Genomic DNA, 15,781 nt, shown 5'->3' with positions numbered 1-15,781 from the left:
ACAAACCCTGTTGAGACATTATTTTTCCTTCTTTCTCTCTCCATGTGTTTTATGCTTAGGAGCAAACACTAAAAAGTATGTTTCTACTGTGAAGTTCTTCCTTTATTCCAAAAGCAGTGTCTACAAAGACATCTATTATCTGTTTCTATTTGTTGTACTAGGAACTTGGCCCATAGTAGAGAAAAAGTTACCTATTTTGTGCATATAACTCAGAAAGCAGACACACTCAATGTTTTCCTGCCATTCTCTTATTATCCTTCTGATTTTGACTTATCACCCATCTCTTAAGAAATAAAATTTCAGGGGGCGCCTGGGTGGCTCAGTTGGCTGAGTGTCTGACTTTGGTTTAGGTCGCGATCTCACAGCTTGTGAGTTCGAGCTCCTCAGGCTCCGTGCTGACAGCTTCAAGCCCAGAGCCTGCTTCGAGTTCTGTGGCTCCCTCTCTCTCTGCCCCTCCCTGCTGTTCACGCTTTGTCTCTTTCTCGCTCTCTCAAAAATAAATAAACACTTAAAACTTTTTTTAATTAAAAAGAAAATTTCATGAGTGAGTTTTGAATAAGAACAACACTAACTAAAAAGTTTATAGAAGTGTTGAAAAAGCAAGGTATTGTATCATGTAAGACTAAAGCTAATAATACCTGGAAGCTGTATCCCCCTTTATCATTTTAGTTTATAAGCTTCTGCTTCCCACAGCCATGTGTTTTGCCTAGAAGTGTTGGTATTTTGCAAGGTTGCACTTTGGGCCTTTTACTGCCATCTTAAAATAGATGTGAGCTGTAGGCAGGTTACAACAGGTAGAAGCATATAGGAACTGTATTGTAATGGAGCTCAAAACAATATAACAACTTCTTTAGCTTATCTGTAATGAGTTCATTTCTAGGGGATCCCCAACTATTTGAATGCTTTTCAGGGGTTAGCCTAAAATATTAGAGTAAAATATGATTTCTAATTTTTTTCCCAGTAAGTCTTTACAAAATGGGATTTAAATTCATATTCTGTTATTTTAACAATTGTTTGACTTACTTGGAAATTGAAAAACTAAAGCCTCGTTCATCTTCTCCTTCCTTCAATAAATAGATATTGAGTATTTATTAAGTGCCGTGCGCTGTTGTGAGCTCCCAGTACAGAAGTGAACAAAACATAGACAGCTCATGCCCTGAGGGAATTGGCCAATAATAGATAATGTCAGGGGGGTGATAAGTGCCATGGAGAAAATTTAAGCAGGATAGGGGAACAGAGCGTGATGGTTGCTCTCTCTGCAGGCTGAGTTAGGCAGAAACTGAAGAGAGGGAAGGAGAACCATGTGGCTTTCCAGGGGAAAAGATTCCTGGACAAGGGCAGAGGAAGTGCAAGTTTTGGGAGGTAAGAGGACCAGCAGGAAGAGGACCAGTAAGAAAGCAATGAAGAGGGGAGGAGATAAGATCAATCAGTAAGGCAGCCAGGGACAGATCAGGTAGGGCCATTGGAAGGACTTCACATTCCCGTGACCCCTAACACTTTTGGATTTGTTTTCAAATTCTCTACTTCTCCCTGATCACTGACTGACGGCTTGATCAGGTTGTATTCCATTCTTTCTTACAGGACTGAGAACTCTCTGCATTGCCTATACAGATTTAACGGAGAAACAATATCAACAGTGGTTGATGGAGTATAAAAAAGCAAGTACAGTCATACAGGACAGAAGGCAGAGTCTGGAAGAATGTTACGATCGTATCGAAAAGGTAACGTACCCCATGTGTATGCTACAGGCCAAGTCAAAGTTTTGAAAACATGCACTCATCGATGTTTTCATGTCTTGATGTAATTTTAAAAATTCAGTTAAATTGTGGTTTTTTTTCTTCAGAAGTATACATTTTGTACTGCCGATTCATAAGATATATCTTGTAAAATATTAAAAATATTTCTTTCTTTTCCAAATCATATCCTAATTACTTCAATCTTGTTATCCTTTTTTTTTTTTTTTTTTTAATAACCTTTCCCATTCCAAAAGAAATACATGTTTTTCACAGAAAAATAAGCTGGAATAGTAAATAACCATCATCTGTAATGTTGGGCAAATGACTAAGTTCTAGTGTATAATCTTCCAGTCTCTTTCTTCATATATGTGTGGTGTTCCATTGTAGGTATTTAATACACATATACAAATTTTTTCCTATAAAAATTAAAAGTAAAAATCTACCCCCCCCCCGCCCTGTCGCCAAAAAAAAAATCTCCATCGAATTTTCCCCATGAAAATACTGCTTGAATCATGAAAAATTTCACTTTGCAATAAATTGGGGATATTTTTTCCATATCACTGGATATTCTTCCGTTATTTTCTTAGATCAGTCCATGGTATTTCATTACATGGATGAATATAATTTTATTGTGCTCTTCTCTGGTGGTTACTGTTCCAGGGGATCTCTTGCACCCTGGACTGTTGAGTGTCACTCGAGGGTCATTGTGAATTTGCTTGTTGTGGCCTCAGGGATCTTGTGGCTCCTGGGTCCATTCTTATCTTAGTTTCTTGACTTGGGTTCTTTTGTCATTTGGTTCCATGAACTCTGCATTTTATTCCTGCAGGAGCACAGCCAAAGCAAATTTAGACTCGGGGGTTTTCTTGACATCATTGGGTCTATGTTTTTGTTTTTGTTTTTAAGTTGTGTGTTGAAAGATTAGGAACCTAACCTAGCTTCACACCAACTACATGAATGTGCCGCAATAACCCTCACAGGTGATTACTCCGTATCTGTTGACGCAGCACAGCAAGGAGACTGATTTATGTAACCCTCCTCTTCCTTATGTTCCCGGCAAGTTGTCTGTTGCTGCCACATACCGGGAAGAAATCCGGGCAGTTGAAATTGGCCTCTGGCACTTGAAAGACTGTACAAGTATTACTATGCAATTATTTTTCAATCAAACCGATGTATTTTATATTTTAGTTTTAGTTTTAGTCTGGAAGTCATAAGTGGGAAGAGTAAGGAATTCATAGGATAAGAAAAAGAACAGGTAAGTTTGCCTTTCCCAGGTTATGTGAGATGGGTGGCAAGGTCAGGGAGTGCGGTGGCCTCAAGCTGACTGGTTTCTTCATGTTATTAGGTGAATCATCAGCTGAATGCTGGTCTCCAGCATGTACACAGTGCCTGGCAAACAGACAGTGTTTATTTTTTAATTTTATTTATTTATTTTGATTATTTAAAAAAAATTTTTTTAATGTCTATTTATTACTGAGAGACCGAGAGACACAGAGAGTGAGCAGGGGAGGGGTAGAGAGAGGGGGAGACATAGAATCCGAGGCAGGCTCCAGACTCCGAGCTGTCAGCACAGAGCCCGACGCGGGGCATTAACTCACAAACTGCAAGATCATGACCTGAGCCGAAGTCGGTCACTCAACCAACTGAGCCACCAGGGCGCCCCCATTTTGATTATTTTTAATATAACTTCTTGTCAAATTGGTTTCCACACAACACCCAGTGCTCATCCTAACAGGTGTCCTCCTCAATGCCCATCACCCACTTTCCCCTCCCCCCCAACCCCCATCAACCCTCAGTTTGTTCTCAGTATTTAAGAGTCTCTTATGGTTTGCCTCTTTCTCTCTTTTTTCCCCCTTCTCCTCCCCCATGGTCTTCTGTTAAGTTTCTCAAGATCCACATATGAGTGAAACATATGGTATCTGTCTTTCTCTGCCTGACTCATTTCACTTAGTATAACACTCTCCAGTCCATCCACATTGCTACAAAAGGCCATATTTCATTCTTTCTCATTGCCACGTAATATTCCATTGTGTACATAAACCACATCTTCTTTATCCATTTGTCAGTTGATAGACATTTAGGCTCTTTCCATAATTTGGCTATTGTTGAAAGCGCTGCTATAAACATTGGGGTACACGTGCCCCTATGCATCAGTACTCCTGTATCCCTTGGGTAAATTCCTAGTAGTGCTATTTCTGGGTCTTAGGGTAGTTCTGTTTTTAATTTTTTGAGGAACCTCCACACTGTCTTCCCGAGTGGCTGCACCAGTCTGCATTCCCACCAATAGTGCAAGAGGGTTCCCATTTCTCCACATCCTCTCCAGCATCTATAGTCTCTTGATTTGTTCATTTTAGCCACTGTGGCGTGAGGTGGTATCTCAGTGTGGTTTTGATTTGTATTTCCCTGATGAGGAATGACGTTGTGCATCTTTTCATGTGCCATCTGGATGTCTTCTTTGGAGAAGTGTCTATTCATGTTTTCTGCCCATTTCTTCATTGGATTATTTGTTTTTTGGGTGTGGAGTTTGGTGAGTTCTTTACAGATTTTGGATACTAGCCCTTTGTCCGATATGTCCTTTGCAAATATCTTTTCCCATTCCATTCGGTTGCCTTTTAGTTTTGTTGATTGTTCTCTTTGCAGTGCAGAAGCTTTTTTATATTGATGAGGTCCCAGTGGTTCATTTTTGCTTTTATTTCCCTTGCCTTTGGAGATGTGTCAAGTAAGAAATTGCTGCAGCTGAGGTCAAAGAGGTTTTATCCTGCTTTCTCCCCTAGGGTATTGATGGTTTCCTGTCTGACATTCAGGTCCTTCATCCATTTTGAGTTTATTTTTGTGTATGGTGTAAGAAAGTGGTCTAGTTTCATTTTTCTGCATGTTGCTCTCCAGTTCTCCCAGCACCATTTGCTAAAGAGATTGTCTTTTTTCCATTGGATACTCTTTCCTGCTTTGTCAAAGATTAGTTGGCCATACATTTGTGGGTCCAATTCTGGGTTCTCTATTCCATTGGTCTATGTGTCTGTTTCTGTGCCACTACCATACTGTCTTGAGGATTCCAGCTTTGTAGTAGAGGCTAAAGTCTGGGATTATGATGCCTCCCGCTTTGGTTTTCTTCTTCGATACTACTTTGGCTATTCAGGGTCTTTTGTAGTGCCATTAAAATTTTAGGATTGTTCTAGCTTTGAGAAGAGTGCCAGTGCAGTTTTAATTGGGATTGCACTGAATGTGTAGATTGCTTTGGGTAATATTGACATTTTAACAATATTTATTCTTTCAATCCATGAGCATGGAGAGTTTTTCCATTCCTTTGTGTCTTCTTCAGTTTCCTTCATAAGTTTTCTATAGTTTTCAGCATACAGATCTTTTACATCTTTTTTTTTTTTTTTTTTTAGCTATAAGAGTGTCTAATATTCTGCCTGGTGATTTGTGTTAATTTCCACAGTTCCAGCTGATGTTATGTTAATTAGTTATATGGCTACTCTCTATGGACTTTTTGGTAACTACCGGAATATAACACCAAAGATGTGTCAGGGTCAACTAGTTGTGTGAAATTGGTTCTTATAGATAATTCCATGCACATTGTTATGACTCTACTTGTTTTCAGTTATAGGGAGGGATTTTCTGATATTCCTAGCTCTTGTGGCCAGTAGCACTTCTTTTCTTCTTGAATATTTTTCCTTAGGACACTCATAAAATTTAAATTTGTTTCCTGTTGGGTAAGAGTAAGAGAGACAATCTCCACATTTGTATCGATAGTCAGTAAGTACATCATAACTTAGTAACTGCTAAAGTAATTAATTTTCGTGTTGCCAGTATCACTCAATTGGTAAAATATGAATCTGACATATTGGCTGATTGAATTAGACTTGATTCTGAGGTTCTCTGGCCTCAAATTTCCTTTGAATAATTCCTTTTTTTTAATACAACATCTTTATTGAGATATAATTCACATACCATACAATTCCTCCATTTAAAGTATACAATCTACAGTTTTTAGTATATTCAGCTGCATAATATCTGTATTCAATAGAATTGTGCAACCATCACCATAATGAACACAATATTTTCAACATCCTTCTCAATCCCCATATCTGTTAGTATTCACTCTCTGGTACCCTCCTACTCTGTTGCCCAGCCCCATGCAGGCACTAATTTCCTTTAGTCTGTGTAGATTCACCTCCTCTGGATATTTCATATAAATGGAATCATAAATATTAGTGACTTGCTTCTTTCATTTAGCTTAATGTTTTTAGGATTTATCCATATTGTAGCACGTACCAGTATCTCATTCATTTTCAGTGCCAAATAGTATTCCATTGTGTAGGTATACAATTGTTTATCCATTCTTCTGTCGAAGGACATCTGGATTGTTTCCACTTGGCTCTTGTGAATAATGCTTCTGTATGCACTCATGGAAGTTTTCATGTGGGCATTCCTTATTTCCTGAATATACCTGAGAATGAAATTGCTGGGTCATATGGCAACTCCATGTAACCATTTGAGAAGCTGCCAGACTAGTTTTCCAAAGTGGCTGCACCATTCTCCATTCCTACCACCGCTGTATGAGGGTTCCAATTTTTTCACATCCTTGCCAACACTTGTTACTATCTATAACTTGGTATAGCCACCCTACTGGGTACGAAGCGGTTGTCTCACTGTGATTTTAATTTACACTTCTTTAATGATGTTGAACGTCTTTTCATGTGTTTTTTGATTATTTGTGTATCTTCTTTGGAGAAATGTCTATTCAGATCCTAATTTCCTAATTATAATACGTTGGATACTATTCTACTCACTTTCTAAATGTTAACTCTCACAATAATTCTCTGAGTCATTTTCCCCCTACTTTGCCAGTTATAGATGAAGAAATGAAGGCATGGAAATTTAAGTAATGTGCTTATGATTGTTTGTAGATCATAACTTGTAGTGATTTGTAGAGTTAAGACATGGATCCATGAGTCTATGCTTTTAACTATCATGCTACACTGCCTCATACTGTAACAAACTAGGGACAAACAGACCAATGGAAGAGACAAGAAAAAAGTATGCGTGTGTGTACAGGTATGGGACTTCACATAATAAGTAGAATGCGTATCTTTTGTCAAAATTTGCCCAGTTTATTCCGTCTTAAAATATTTTTTTATCTTAACTAATAATAAAAAATATCTCTTTGAAAAAAACGTCTAGGAATTTCTGCTGCTTGGTGCCACAGCCATTGAAGATCACCTTCAAGCACGTGTTCCAGAAACGATAACAACTTTACTGAACGCAAACATAAAAATATGGGTCCTGACAGGAGATAAACAAGAAACTGCAATTAACATAGGTAATAGATACAAAGTTTTTAAAAATCTGGTTGAACAGGTATTCTAAATATATCCTAGTATCAAGAATGAATGAGCTGCCTTCAAGTAATTGTTTTATATGTCTTTGGGGAAAATGGAGTGCAATGGAACCTTGCCATCGCATGGCAAAAAATTTAAACAAACCAAGCAAAGCAAACTGTTGTGTCTCCTTCACATTGTTGAAATAGAGACTGCAGAATGCTGACACGAGTAGTATGTAGTTTCTTGTTCCTTTCCTTGGAAACCTGAAGTTATGGCATATTTTCTCTATAATGTGTATACCTATCTTTGTATTATATATGTTTATTCATAAATATTTTGATTATTAGAATATTCAGCTGTTTTTTCCCCAAGCCCCAATGTCACTTTTTTTTGGCCCCTTTCCCCCTTAACTTTACTGTATGATTGTGTCTTAGGGTTGAGGTGTGCAGAATAGGAGTTGAAAAATTAACTGTTAGCTGTGCATATTCAAATTTCAGTGGTGACAAGGAATTGAAATTATGATGTTTTTTTCATAATCATCATGGCATCCAGCTCTGTTTAGATGAGCATATATGATAAAATGAGTCTGTGTGCACCAGACACCCTTCACTTGTTGTCTCCACTCATTTGTTTACTCTGCATTCGTTCATTTAATGAATATCGGACACTTACTAGATATGAGGACACTCTAGGAGCTGGGAATGAAAACTTGAGTAATACTGTCTTTCTTCATGAAGCTTATATACGAGTAGAGGAGATAGAATTAATAAGCAAATCACTACGTATTATATTACAATCGGTGCTGAGAATAAAAACAAAGAAAGGCATAGCAAGAGGTGGAGAAGGTAATTAAATAGAACGTCTGTTAAGGAGATGGAAAGAAGGAAAGAAGGAGCAAGATCGGGAAGGTCCCTGGGATGAGAGTTCCAGGCCAGGAGCATGGTGAGCGCCGTGGCCCTGGTACGGGCCTGTGTGTGCTCGAGGAGCAGTCGAGAGGCCGGTGTGGCTGGAGTACAGGGAGCAAAGCAGAGAAGACAGGAGACGAGAATCTGCTGTAAGAAACGTGTACCCTTTCAAGCAGGAGAGTAATATGGTCTCATCTGCGTTTCAACAAGATCTGTTGGCTACCGTGTGCAGGCTGGGCCGGATCAAGTCAGGAGATCAGGCAGCGAGCCTTGGCGGACGTCTAGACGAGAGACGGTGGCGACTTGCACCAGGATGTGATGGGAGGGGGAGGAGGGACCAATCGGGGTACATCTGGTGGGCCGATGTGTCAGCCCTCACTGATGAGGGTGCAGTGGGCACAGAGGAGTCTTTCGAAGAGTTTTGCTGTGAAGGGGAGCAGAGAAATAGGGTGTGGCTGGAAGGGAACACGGAGTCCGTGCAGGGTTGGTCAGTTTGGAAGGATCGATTTGAACGTCTCTAAACATCACCTTCTTCTTGTCTGTGAAATGGGGATAATGATGATATTTTTAACCTCACAGGGCTCTTGTGAGGATGCCTCGAGGTAGTCTCTGTGAAGACCTTAGCTTGAGGTGCGGCATTCACAAGTCCTTCACGAATGCTAGATATCCGTGTAATTATTAAGGACTCAGAGGACGACGTAGTCACTCATTTATCCACCTGGCAAATATCTGAGGACACACTATGCATATGCTCTCCTCTTGCCAGCTCTCCCATGTTTTGGCTTTAGTGTGACTTGCTATGTTTCTTGATAACCATGACCTCAGTGACCGCAGTAACTCAGTGTATATCCTGTGAAGGGGCTCGGCTGACCCAGCACCGCAGAGGAGAATGACTGCTCTCTTCCTGTCTTCCTAAAGTGCACCCTATCATTCTTTACAAACCCGCTACCTGAGGACTGTTTGTTTCTCCTAAGCCTTCAACTGTCCCCTCAGCTCAGGGCTGAAACCCTACCCAGATGAGACACAGCCATTGTTATTAGTAGCGGAATTTTTATCCTTACTGAATGAAACTTATTTTTGTTAGAAGTCTGTAATTCACTTGAAGGATTCTTTGCTCAGAATAATGGATTCTTAGAAAACCGCCATGTTAAATTGCATCCGTTCAAAAAAAAAATGTACAGTAACTCTGGTGGACTTGAAGGAAGAAAGGAAACAAACTCTGTAATTTCTTAAAGCAGGGCTTGCAAACATCTGAAGAATCAGGCAGGACCAGAGTGAGGGGCAGTACACACGTGTCGGAGGAGGAAGCCCACAGGGGGAACACTGGCCCCCCAGGGACAGTCGGTGTAGTCTTGCCTTTTGGAAATGAGAGTCCGCTGTTGGCACAGGTTTTTTGTTTTTAGAAGATGATTCAGAATTCTGTATTTTGATGCGAAATATCTTGATACGTAGATGTGGGCTCAAATGTATAAAATTCTGTAAGGGCAAAGCAAAACACGTCTGTTGCCTGAATGCAGCCTACAGTCCCCTGACGCCTTTTGAGTACTGGGTCCCAGAGTGAATTTTATTGTCCTCCCTTAGAGGCTACGCCTGCAGACCAGCTAAAAATGGAGTCAGTGAGCTTTGATAGAAACCGAAGAGCATGCTGATATAATTTGTTTTCTTAGAGGCTTTCATGGCCATTTTCTTTTCCAAGAAATGCAATAGCCTTTGGTTAGAGAGCTCTCACCTTACTTTCGTGAGTTTGAATGGCTGGGGATTGGATTCAAAAAGAAGACTGAGCTGTGTCTGAGAGCTGACATCTTTGTATCTTTCAAAGATAATCTAGAGCATAGTGGTTTAAAACCACAGACTTCGGAGTTACAAGGACCACGTTTTGAGCCTGAATCTTCTGCCTTTACATTTACAAGCTTGTGCTTTTGTGGGCTTTTCTAATCCTCAATTTCCTCATTACTAAAATGGAGAGAACCATGATACCTCTGGTGATTGTGACCATTAAATGAGATGCACATGTACGGTTCTTTCTGAAATACTGGGTCCAACGAGGGCTTTGAAAATGTTGGCCGCTGCCTTTGTGAATGTTGTGGCAGTTCTCATTACTGCCATCTCTCACGGAGCTCAAGTTGGCTCACGCTGTGCACTTAAAAGACTCAACAGTCTTGTTACTGGTTACGAACAAAATTGGATCAAGGACTTGGCGGGAGGTTTACTTACTGACATACGTTCAGGAATCAGTATGTCAGGATCGGGTTTGAGGACTCCTGTCACGTTGTTGTCTGTTTTCTAAGACTACTAGTTCTATTAACTTCTGAAAGCTTTCTTTCTTTCTTAATTTCTTTCTTTCTTTCTTTCTTTCTTTCTTTCTTTTCTTTTTCTTCCTTCCTTCCTTCCTTCTTTCTTTCATGTTTATTTATTTTTGAGAGAGAGAGACAGAGTGTGAGCGGGGAAGGGGCGGGGAGACAGGCAGACACAGAATCCAAAGCAGGCTCCAGGTTCTGAGCTGTCAGCACAGAGCCCGACATGGGGCTCAAACCCATGAACTGTGAGATCACGACCTGAGGCGAAGTCGGATGCTTAACCGACTGAGCCACCCAGGCTCCCCTGAAAGCTTTCTGATAACACAGTTCAACACAATCTGCTACTTCTCAACCTCAACAGCATTTATACTATTATATTTGGCTTACCAGTATGTTGTTTTTTTTCCTCTTTTGTGTTAGCTTTGATTCCTTAGGTTTTAAGAGGCTTATAATACATACCTGTCGTAAATCTTCCTTTGCACCCAATATGATGCTGGGTACGAGTAAGCCATCAGTGCCTGCATACTGATTTAAATTTTCATAATATATGGAGACTTTTAATTTTGTTTATTTTTTTATTTCAGACACTTTTTGTTTCAAGTTTTTATTTAAATTCTAGTTAGTTAAAATATAGTGTTGTATCGGTTTCAGGAGTAGAATTTAGTGGCTCATCACTTAATATATAACACCCAGTGCTCATTCCAAGTGTCCTCCTTAATACCCATCACCCGGTAAGCCCATCCCCTCCCACCTCCCCTCCGGCAGCCTTCAGTTTGTTCTCATTAAGAGCCTCTTATGGTTTGCCTCCCTCTCTCTCTTTTTCCCTCCTTCCCCTACTTCATGTTTTGTTTCTTAAATTCCACTATGAGTGAGATCACATGGTAGTTGTCTCTGACTTGTTTTGTTTAGCGTAATACACTCTAGCTCCATCCATGTCATTGTAAATGGCAAGATTTCACTCTTTTGGATGGCTGAGTAATATTTCATTATATGTGTGTGTGTATACATATATATGTGTATGTGTATGTGTGTGTGTGTGTATATATATATATATACATATATATGTATGTATATATATATCACCTCTTCTTTATCTGTTCATCCATCTATTTGATGGACTTTTGGGCTTTTTCCATTTGGCTATTGTTGATAATGCTGCTGTAAACATTGGGGTGCATGTGTCTCTTTGAATTGGTATTTTTGTATCCTTTGTGTAAATATCTGGTAGTGTCATTGTTGGGTTGTAGGGTAGTTCTGTTTTTAACTTTTTGAGGAACCTCTCTATATGGAGACTTTTTAGCCTTTGTTTATATAGAGTCAGCAGCAGCAACAGCTTCAGGACAGAAGAAGTTTCTTCTTGGGGGCAGCACTGGAACCCACAGGTGGAGGCTGGCTTGTCTGTGTCTGGCACAAATATTAATTCTCCAACCCGCATGCTGGTACAGAAACTGACAGCATTAGGCAGTTAACTTTGTCAGTAACTTATGACAAAGTCAAAGTGGAAACAGGAACATTGCAATAAAATTTATCAGGAAATCTTGGGGCGCCTTAAATCAGTCATTTAAGTGTCTGACTTCAGCTCAGGTCATGATCTCATGGTTCCTGGGATCAAGCCCCACACTGGCTCTCTGCTGTCAGTGCAGAGCCTGCTTCGGATCATCGGCCCTCTCTCTCTGCCCCTTTCCTGCTCCCCCTATTTTTCTCTGAAATATAAGTGAACATTTAAAAAATGTATCAGGGAATCTTTAGAATTCTTAGAAGAGTTTAGAAACTCTGGTTTTGAAAACTGCTGTAGCAATGCAAAGCGAATATCCACAGGCTTCAAAATAGAAATTAAAGATCACTGCATTCTTTAGGGAAAAAAACCACGATTTACACAGGAAGCATCAGATGAACCAATAACTGATGAGGAAGATCATTTAAGAATGATTATCTCCTGGGGGGCCTGGGTGGTTCAGTCAGTTAGGCATCTGATTCTTGATTTTGACTCAGGTCATGATCTCACGGTTCATGGGCCCGAGCCCCACGTCAGGCCCTGCACTGGCAGCGTGGAACCTGCTTGGGATTCTCTCTCTCTCTGCCCCTCCCCCACTTATGCTCTCTTTCTCTCAAAAATAAACTTAAAAAAATTTTAAAAAGTGATACTGTATAAATTTATCTTTAAACGTTTTCAATGTTTATTTTTGAGACAGAGAGAGAGAGAGAAAACATGGAGCAGTGGAGGGGCAGAGAGAAGGGAGACACAGAGTCCAAAGTAGACTCCAGGCTTTAAGCTGCCAGCACACAGCCCGATGCAGGGCTCGAACCACGAGAACTGTGAGATCATGACCTGAGCGGAATTCGGATGTTTAACCAACTGAGACACCCAGGTGGCCCCTGAGGTGTATACTTTGATCATCACGTTGAATGCTTTGAGCACTGGGTGGGTTTATTTCTTTTAGCCACACCTAGGATTTTATCAGTACAGTAGGAACAATATGTTGACACAGTGGCTTGATACAACAGAACTTGGATCCCTCAGGACGTGGAATTGATACACGGTATGAACTGAATCTCATGTCACAGAGAGATAATAAAAATAAAAATCCACAGGCATTTAAAGGTACAGATTTAGCCATTAGTTATATGCCGTTTCCCAACCATTTCTACTTAAATTGCTGATTAAGATAAAAATGAAGCGATGTTTCAATTTTTTCCCTCCACAATCCCTTGCTCAGTGTTTGTGATAAGCCTCTAGACTTTGAACTAGTTGTCAGACAGTATGGTGAATAGAGAATATAAATAGATTTTTCATTAAAAACATGAACTCGTGGAAGGCAATATGTGACCTCTTTCTTTCTCACTTTGTAGCATATTCCTGTAAACTGTTATCAACTAAAATGCCTTGTATTCGATTGAATTCAAACTCACTTGAGGTAAGTGATTTTAAAAATTCTATTTAATACGAGTATACCCAATTTGTTACTTGAGTGTTCCCCAACACCTTAAAATCTATGTAAGTTGTCTTGAACTCCCACTCAAGTCCACTGGAACATTACCTCTGTTCCGACTTCTTTCTTTCTTTCTTTCTTTCTTTTTTTTTAAAAGATTTTTCTTTACATTTTTTTTATTTTTGAGAGACGGGGAGAGACAGAGCACAAAGGGAGGGGCAGAGAGAGAATGAGACACAGAATCTGAAGGAGGCTCCAAGCTCCAAGCTGTCAGCACAGAGCCCAACGCGGGGCTCAAACTCACATACCATGAGACCACGACCTGAGCCGAAGTCGGACGCTCAACCGACTGAGCCACACAGGCACCCCTCTGGTTCCCACTTCTTGCCTCATTCTTAGGCTAGTCCTTCATCACCCTGTTCCCAGCATCATACCAAACCCAGCACTCAGATACTTGATTTTAAAAATGAAAAAAAAAAAAAAGAAAAAAAAAGAAAAATATGTGCATATAGCAGTCTTTACCAGAAGTTTAAGTAGATACCTGGCATTTACATTGCAAGAATGAAAGGATTTTGGAATCCAATACTGAACATCCTTGCCCTTAAAAATTAAATGGCTACAGCCATTTATTTTCTGTTAATTTTTTTTACTGTATAATTTTCATACTCACTTTAAATTTTAAATAGATTTCATCTATTCCATTTCATCCTTTTTTTTTTAAATGTAGTTCTGAGTTTCTGACACATATCATTATTATTCTCCATGAAAAACTTTAAAAATATTTCTACTGGGCAGATCAGCTGGTGATGAATTTCCTGGTTTTGTGTGAGAAAGTCTTTATTTCTCTTTCACATTTGAAGGACACTTACACTGGATATAGAATTCTAGGTTGGTATTTCTTGTTCTTTCAGTACTTCCTTCTCAACTGTGTAGTTTCTGATGAGAAGCCTGCTATTTCTTACTTTATTCTTCCCTTCTGGCTTCTTTCAACATTTCTTCTTTGCCTTTGATTTTGTGGTTTGAGTGTGATATGCCTAGGTATAGATTTTTTTTTTTTTTTTTTTTTTATCATACTTGGTGTTTTCTAAGCTTCCTGGGTTTATGGTTATGTGTTTGCCATTAGTTTGGGAACATTTTTAGTCATTAGTACTTAAAATTCTCTTTGTTTTGTTCTCCTACTCTTCTCCTTCTGGAATTCCAGTTGACTGTATGTTGTTAGATCTTTTAAATTGTCCCACAGTTCTTGAATATTTCATTTGGGATTTTTTTTCTAATTCTTTTTACTCTTTGTATTTCAGTTTGGGAAATTTCTGTTGACATAATTCAAGCTTAATTATATTAATTAGTTAACTAATTAGTTATATATTACATAATTCAATTTGTAGACTGTGTCCAGTCTATTGTTGGGCTCAATAAGGGCAATCTTCTGTTACAGTGTTTTTTATTTCTAGCATTTCATTTTTATTCTTTAAGTGTTTCCATCACTCTGCTTATCTTCCCCATATATTGTCTATTTTTCCATTACAGTCCCTAACATGTTAATCATAGTTTATTTTATTTTTAAAAGATGTTCATTTATGTAATTAGAAAGACTGTGAGTGAGGGTGGGGCAAAGAGATCATGAGAGAGAGGATCCCAAGCAGGCCCTGTGCTATCACGAACGGTGAGATCATGACCTGAGCCAAAATCAAGAGTCAGACGCTTAACCGATTGAACCACCCAGGAGCCTCGATCATAGTTTATTTTAAATTCACTGATACTTCCAAAATCTGTGTTATCTTTGAATCTGGTTCTGATGCTTGCTTTAGCTCTTCAGATATGGTGCTTTTTCTTGCCTTTTAGCATGTCTTGTAATTTTTTGTTGAAAGCTGGACATGATGAATCTGGTAATAGAAATTGAGCTAAAGGCCTTTAATGTAAAGTTTTATGCTAATCTGGCCATACTTAATGTTTGCTGCAGCTGCACACACAAGAAGTTCCAATTTTTTTTTCCATAGACATAGCAAAAACAGCCTGTAATTCATAAGGATCACAAAACACCCCAAATAGCCAAAGCAATCCTAAGAATGAAGAACAAAGCCAGAAGCCTCATACTTCCTGATTTCAAAATATATTACAAAGTTACAATTATTAAAACAGTACGGTACTGACATAAAGACAGAGACCAATGGGAAAGAATAGGGTCCAGAAATAACCCATGTATATGGATTACAGGGATGCCAAGAGTGCACACTGGGGAGAGGATAGTCCCTTCGAAAAATGGTCTTGGAAAAGCTGGATATCCACATTCAAAAGAAAAAAATCAGATCCTGTCTTAGTCCATTCTGGCTGCTATCACAAAATACCACAGACTGGCTAGCCTATAAACAACAGAAATTTATTTCTCACAGTTTTGGAGACTGGGAAATCCACAACCAAGGCACCATCATGGTCATGTTCTGGTGCTGGTTGTCTTCCTGGGTCATAGCTGGTGCCTTCTAAGCTGTGTCCACAGGTGGCGAAAGGGGCTAGGGATTTCTGGAGTCTCTTCCATAAGAGCATTAATCTTCATGACATAATTACTTCTCAAAGGCTCCACCTCCTAATATCACT

General features: G+C 39.4%; 1 protein-coding gene across 11 annotated transcripts in view; it reads left to right on the top strand.

The window, feature by feature from the left end:
* LOC122217771 (phospholipid-transporting ATPase IB-like) overlaps positions 1 to 15,781 on the top strand; it is a 220,755-nt gene that overhangs the window by 91,695 nt on the left and 113,279 nt on the right. For all 11 annotated transcript variants that reach the window (XR_006201859.1, XM_042935461.1, XM_042935374.1 and 8 more), the window contains 3 exons: positions 1,582 to 1,721; positions 6,918 to 7,056; positions 13,110 to 13,174. Coding sequence is in view for 10 of the 11 variants with exons in the window: in XM_042935461.1 (XP_042791395.1) it covers positions 1,582 to 1,721; positions 6,918 to 7,056; positions 13,110 to 13,174 (344 nt within the window). In the remaining variant the exon portion in view is untranslated. The remainder of the gene's footprint in view (positions 1 to 1,581; positions 1,722 to 6,917; positions 7,057 to 13,109; positions 13,175 to 15,781) is intronic.

The sequence above is a fragment of the Panthera leo genome, chromosome A1 (genome assembly GCF_018350215.1).
Source record: "Panthera leo isolate Ple1 chromosome A1, P.leo_Ple1_pat1.1, whole genome shotgun sequence".
NCBI lineage: Eukaryota > Metazoa > Chordata > Mammalia > Carnivora > Felidae > Panthera > Panthera leo.
Note: the sequence above shows the minus strand (reverse complement) of the source record. Positions and strands in the feature narration are given on the sequence as shown.